The 7,326-nt window shown below is 33.8% G+C and overlaps 1 protein-coding gene across 1 annotated transcript in view; it reads right to left on the bottom strand.

Annotated features, from left to right (window-relative positions):
* Positions 1-797: 797 nt before the first annotated feature.
* Positions 798-7,326, bottom strand: part of STAG2 (STAG2 cohesin complex component) — a 154,916-nt gene continuing 148,387 nt past the window's right edge. The window contains exons 33-34 of the mRNA XM_081115194.1: positions 6,206-6,283; positions 798-1,625 (exon numbers count right to left, since the gene is read on the bottom strand). Coding sequence (XP_080971320.1) covers positions 1,602-1,625; positions 6,206-6,283 — 102 coding nt within the window. The 3' untranslated portion in view covers positions 798-1,601. The remainder of the gene's footprint in view (positions 1,626-6,205; positions 6,284-7,326) is intronic.

Raw genomic sequence — 7,326 nt, 5'->3', positions numbered from 1 at the left:
TTGATGGAAAATCTGTTAGACAAGTCTGGTTTCATCTGTTATTCTCCATGATTTAATAAAATAATTGAATTTCTTTATGATCTTTTAGCTAACCTATGGTTTTTGGCTACCACAGCCCAATGCTTGTTGATTTCTGACTCTAAGAACTGAAGCCTTTTGGTATTCACCCATCTGAAGATATTTTTGTATTGCAAGCATATTAAGGCATGGAATGATTAAAATAATATACCTCAAGAACTGAGAGACGACTGACAAAAGATAGATACACATGTAATATAAGTTAATATTTTGTTTTAAACGATGTCTAGCTGCCTAAGCCTCGCAAAATGAGTTGATGTCAAAATGCCAAGTGGCCACTTTCTGTTTTAAACTAATTTATTTGTGAAAGGACATAAAATGAAGTTTAAAGCTTAGCTTTCAAAGAATATTATGGGTTATGAATTCTATTATCCCATCTAATTTACATACAGAGGAAATGTACTGTAACCTGTTAGAAGTATCTTTAACCTGAAGACTGCTTGCAAAGACAGATAGATAAAACAATATAAAATACAAATTTAAAAATCATTTTAAAGCATGAACACTCATGCTTTTCTATTTTTAAACATTGTTAAACTTTCAATATATTTCTGAAACCTCATAATTTTAAGTTGGAATTTAAAAGTAAGAAAAAACTAAACAAACTGCGCAATTATAAAATCAGCACCAATTTATATATATATATAATTTTATTTAAAATTTAGATCCCTATTCCCACACTCTAATAAGCTGTATAATTTTTTGTTTAGAATTTTTCTGCAAACATACTACAATAAGCTTCTTTTATTTGGAGACAAAATACAGTGGCACTACTGGAAGGAATATCACAACATTACATTTTTATCTTAAAGGACAAGCAAACTTTCAGGGTTGATAATGGTATAAGCATGTTTGAGACTGGTTACCTTCTGGCAGTTCACTGCATCTGGATATTTCTGAAAAGTATAGAGAAGCTCTTGGATTTTAAAAATATCTTAAAATACATTTTAGATGAAAAAATTGTAAAAGTTCTGCTTATAAGTTTACTTTTCTCCACAATTACAATATTTAAAAGAAAGCTTTGTTGATTGATGTTTTAAGCATTTAAATTTAGAATGCTAAAAACAATTCTATCCTATAATTTCAGGGTAGAGAAATAAATCCATCCTTAACTTTATTTCTTGGATATAAACAGAAATCCAGCAGAGGTCATCATTGCTTAGTACACCCAGTAAATAAATGTGAGAGAATTCACGTCTGTACCAAATGTCTCTTCAGATTGTTATATTTTCTTTAAAAAAAGCATGAAATAATTGATTCAAAGGCCAACTAACAGCGCATAAATAAAATATTTACTTTCTAAGAAAACTGTAGCTTATCATCAAATTGTTTACTTGTCCTTTACTTTTTTCAGGCAAACAAAACTGCCCCTCAATGCACTTGATCTTGGTAAGCGTAAGCATGTCATATTCTCCTTAGAGAAAAATCTGTACAGAATTTCACTGTATCTACCACACTTTATTTTAAAATTTCCTCTTCCACTTAGAAAATGACTTCACCAGAGATTTAACTGTGTACGGGTATTAAAACATTGACACCCCAAGAACCTAATGAGAGAGAGGGAAAAAAATCTCGTTAAGATTGTCATTCATTTCTTTGTAAAATATATCTATGAATTATTACAATACTAATGAACATTAATTTTAATCGATGCTAATAAAACTACTTTGAAAAATCCCCTTTAGATATGAAATTCTAAAATTAAAATGACCATCAATATATAATGGAATAACACACTTAATCAAGATGCTACTTACCTGAAAAATATAACTAGGAGCAGGAACTATGTCTCAATTATATGTTTATACATACCCCAATGCCTAGATAGTGCCCTAAACATTGCACTCAACACTTGAATGAATAAACAAATGTGCTTCTTGACATATACTTCTGGCACAGGTTTGTTGAAAATAGTATAAGAATGTCTTGCAAAGTTGGTTCTTTAATAAAGCATTTGAACATGCAGACCAAATATATGCAAGAATAATACAAATATGTAGAAAGTAGGAAGTTTTCTTTAGAAAATCTGACCTGAGTGAAAGGACAAAACTACAACTTTTAAGAAATCAAGTAAGTAAGGTGAAATCTGGGCAACATACTTATATTGATGCCTTCTTTTTTGTACATTCCCAGTTTTCCTGGGAAAAGAACTGAGGTAAAATCTAATAATTACTTGTTACTAACTAAAGAAAAATAAAAGCAGATGAATGGAGCTACTCCCCCTTGTTCATTAAATAAGAACAAGATGTACCTTTGAGCTGTATATACTAAAAGCTAGGCTATTCAATTATAATTCCAGCGCTTACTATGATAATTAAGTAATACTTTTAAAATACTATAATAACCTAGTAAAAACTGATATTAAAAGGCAGAGGTAATGAGTTAAGACTGGGATTACAGAGGACTCTTACTTGTATATTAAATCTCACTTTAGCAAAAGTCACAGAATTCATGAATTGTTTTGATCTGTAGGAACTGTGTATTTTCAGACCAGGAAACCAGTATCTGAGTGCAGCCTCCCTGTAGTGAAAAGTTAAGTAAAGTGTTTGGAATCCCCAGTGATGAGAACAAAGAGGATTGATGCACCCCACTTCTTACCTGTCATCACCAAAACCACCACCACTACTACTCATCCTTTGTCCTCCCCTACCCTCCAACAAGGTTCAAGTTTCACCTTTTTTGATTAGAGTCAGAGTTTGGGTAGTTAGAATATTTCCACCCAAGAGGCCTTGATGTTTACAGGTCCCTTCTAGTTATAACACTCATGACTCTGGGTAAAGTAAAGTCCGATCGATGATCATGAATCAAAGTATAAAATCTTATTAGCAATTCTTAGCACAGGGTGTGTCATGAAGATGAACTCAAGTTCTTTCCAAATAGTGTCTAACTAGAAACCACCAGAACAGATTTTTTTTTTTTGGGGGGGGGGGGGGCGGCGGGGGGTGCAAACTGGGTTATAAGTAGATTCTTGAGATTCATTAACTGAGCTCCATGATACTGAACCATTCTTTTACCAGTATTATACTACAGATATTTGTAATAAGAGAATCTCAACACAGATGAGTAACATTAGTGACACATTCTCTTTTGTGCTGACCTAAACTACACCTGTTTCTATGTTAAGACCAAAAAACACTTAAACATATATTTAAAAGTATAAACAGCAAGCTTTGGTGTGTTGTGGCAATACTGGCCCACTGGTAGCAAAAATCAACCAGAGGTACAATGGGATAAACCAATGTTGTTTCCAGATATAAAACTAATTAAATCATAAATCTATAATCTTGTATTAGAACTGGGTATAAAAGAATTTAAGTTCCAATTTTACTATTTTTTAATGACTCATTTATCACAGGCTTAAGTAAAAACAGATGTAGACTATTGTATAAAGGGCAAACAGATCTTTGCATTAAAATTTTTCTATTATTTAATTTCTTATTATTGAGACAATATGAGGTAAAATTTAATGTATATTTAAAAATAAACTTTATATATGTATATATGTATATGTATGTGTATATATATATGTATATATATGGTCAAAGACTTCTAAAGATACATAAACCTTTAAAGACTGAGCACTCAGTTATGTGACTGCTGCCATCATGTGGAAATACTATAAAACTACAGGCATGGATGCATGTGCTCATTTTCCTATAAACTACTATCCCCTTAGTTATAACATATTCAATAAAAACAAGAATGCCAAAAGTTTTCTATAAATAATTATCAGATTCCTATCTTTGGCCTCACTCAGACTATTTTTTTTCTAAATGTTAAATGACAAAAATATACAGACATAATTTACAATGCTATTTCATTATTTTAGTAATGTGAATTAAAGACACCTTTTTGCAAATCTAGTAACTAAGAAAACAAATGCCTAAAGTTTTCCTGACTTTAGATAAACACATGGAAAAATAAGGAAGTCTCTAACTGCCCGTATCAATTTTGACTATATTTAATCATTTCAATTTCTAAATTACTTTTCTTGGGTGTTTCTTCCAAAATGAGGTCTGTTAATAGTTTTGGGAAATACAACAACAGAGACAGCACAATATTTTTTAAAATCAAATGGAACTCAGATTGAATTACTACCCTGACACTAAAGTTGTGTAACTCTGAGCAAATCACTGAATCACCTCTTCAGTTCAAGTTTGCTTGGGTGTAAAACTGGGATCCCACCACCTTTCTTACAAAGTTGCTGAGGATAAAAATCAATCATGCCTAGCATAGCGTCAGGCACATAAGCTCTCAAATACTAGCTTCTGCCCTTTTCATTTTAAAAGTGATAGTCAAGGTGGACTATAATATAAACGTGAGGGCAGGGAGACAATCTTATTCACTTTAGCATGAACTTATAGCTCAATAAATTGTTGAACTAATGCATTTCATCATATCTGCTTGAAAAGATTCTTTTACTCATTACAAACACTACCTTCATGTTTTATTTAACAAGTTGGGAAGAAACATACTCCTAGATTATCAGGGAACTATATACTTTAATATGCCTTTAAAACTATATAGACTTATGGGCAAGCCTAGGTCCCCTATGCTACTCAGTATGGTCTGCAGATCTGAAGCAATGACAACACTTGCTATAAATGCAGAATCTCAGGCCACACTCCCGACCTATTAAAACAGAATCTACATAAGACCTCCAGATAAGTCACATGCACATTAGAGGCTGAGAACACTAATTTAAAAAGGATCCCAGGTGGCTTGTCCAAAGATTTCCTTCTATACCTACTGCTCTATGAGACTGTCTTTTGGCTCAAATAACTGATCATACTAATATAACATTAGTATGAATTAGTCGTTCTTCTTCTAAGAGCTATTTGAAAGTATATTACGAGGTGAGTGAGGGCAAAGAGAGAATGGTAGAAATTGGGGCATAGAAGGCAGGCCTCAGAGGATGAGGTTACCTGAGGTAGTAGTGTTAGGAAGGAACATAAAGTGATATGAAAGGGCACTTAATTGACTTATTTACTTGACAAATAAAACTAAACACCTAATATGCTAGGCAGAATTCAAAATGAATAAAATCATCACTGCCTGGAGTTCAGTCTATTGAGCATTATATCCTATTTCACTACATCAATTTGGTAATTATAAAAGTGTATATACAATGTGTTATAGAAGCTGAGAAAAAAGTACCTATCTGAACAAGACGGCAAAACTCCTTAGGTAATGTCAGAACTGACTATTAAAGAAGAAATTCAGTAGAAGAGGAAGGGGGGGGGGGGGCGCACAATTCTGACCCAGAAAAACTTATACAAAGTCACAGAGTCATGAAAGAGCAAAATGTATATGAGAGGAAGATTTGGTATAGCTGGAGCACAGAATACATATAAGGAAAGGGCCAAGGTTAAGCTGGCAATGGAGCCAGATCACAAAAAGCTTTGTTTGCCAGGCTAAGAAGCCAGAATATTTTTCTTAATATCAATGCGGGAGGGGGCAGAGAATCAATGAAAGACCTAAAACTATATGTGAGAGAAGAATCCGATTTGCATTTTGGAAAGATGACCCTAAAAGAGAGATAAAGGAAGGGTGTAGCAGCAAGATCAATTTAAAGACTACTGCAATGGTCCAAGTGAAAATTAAGAAGGACTTGTATGAGTCAAGGCATTGTCAGGGAAAATATGGTACTGATATAAGAGGTACTTAAAAAATAGAATTGACAATACTTAACAATAACCAATTATCTCAATACCCCCCCACCCTTCACTTTATTATCAGTCTGTAAGTTCTATTTTTCACCATGCCTTCAGATGATGATGATTATTCCTCTCATTCATCCTCTTCATCCATAAATGCCAAGGAAATCTTTCTGAAACACAATTCTGATGCCACTCCCTCATTCAAAATTCTTCAATGGCAACTCTAGCCTAAAGAAAATTCCAAATTCCTTAACGCAAGTCCCATTTGGCCAGGGATTCAAAGGCACTTAAATCTGTCCCCACTATTGCACCACCCTGCTCTGGAAATCACTCCTGCCTGCCTCTTTTCTCCTGTTCCAATTGTTTTTATCCATTCTTGATGTGCTGTCTCAGCTCTCCATCCTCAAACTTAGGGCTGCCTATACTTTTGATTTTGTAATCCTGCAGTACATTTAAATGAAACCTACTGATTCATCCATAATTGAAGCTGGATCAAAGAAATCAGGCTTCAGTTCTGTTCTCTCTCGTCTGTTCTTTGATGGTGGCTAAAGGGGAAAAAGGGAAGAAAGTTGACAATTGTCTTATCTATAATCCAGAAAATATTGAAATTAATTAGCATTAAATGTTCACATGGAACATGTAGTTGCAATTGTACCTTACAATAATTTAAATACTATATAAACAAACTAAAGAATGTTTAAATAAAAACAAAAGGAACTCATTCATGGAAAATTATCCTAAAAAAAGAAAACTGGAAAACTCATTTTTTGTTTTACTTTAAAAATTCCCCTCGAATCATTTTCCTTTTAAAGGGACCAGATTACACTACTCTAAAGAGAGACCATTTAATTATTTCTTCCTGTTGCCCAGTCGGTGTGGCTCAATGGTTGAACCCAGGAGGCCATGGTTCCATTCCAGGTCAGGGCACATGCTCAGGTTGTAGGTTCGATCCCCAGTAGGGGGTGTGCAGGAGGCAGCCAATTGATGATGATTGTGAGTGATGGGTAAAATTAACACTATATATTAATGAAAATATGTGTATTTCATTACACATCATCGTCCCATGAACCCAGGAGGCCATGGTTCCATTCCAGGTCAGGGCACATACCCAGGTTGTAGGTTCGATCCCCAGTATGGAGTGTGCAGGAGGCAGCCAATTGATGATGTTTCTCTCTCACTGATATTTCTATCGCTCTATCCATCCTTCTCCCCTTTCCGCTCTTTCTAAAATCACTAAAAACTTTTTTTTTTTTATCTTCCTGTTAAGGAGATTTCATCGTGGTATACCGGGAAGTAGAATCAGAAGACCTGGCTTATAAGTCTCAGCTTTACTGATTACTAGTTTTGTCTCCTTGGATAGGCTAATTGTCTAAGCTTCAGTATCTTCAATCTTTTCAATCTCCCTCACAAAACTGAATGAGACATATGGCAAAATGATGTAGAAGCATTTTGTATACGACAAAGGCCTAATCATAAATATGATGTAATTAATAAAGAGTATACTCTTATATATACTTTAACTTCAAAGTTTAAGTAATTTCATTATCTAATATGAAAATTCATCTCAGTAACTGGATAGTAGCAAGTA

Source organism: Myotis nattereri (genome assembly GCF_964212035.1).
Source record: "Myotis nattereri genome assembly, chromosome: X".
Lineage (NCBI taxonomy): Eukaryota > Metazoa > Chordata > Mammalia > Chiroptera > Vespertilionidae > Myotis > Myotis nattereri.
The sequence above is the reverse complement of the archived record's forward strand: the minus strand, read 5'-3'. Positions and strand labels throughout refer to the sequence as shown.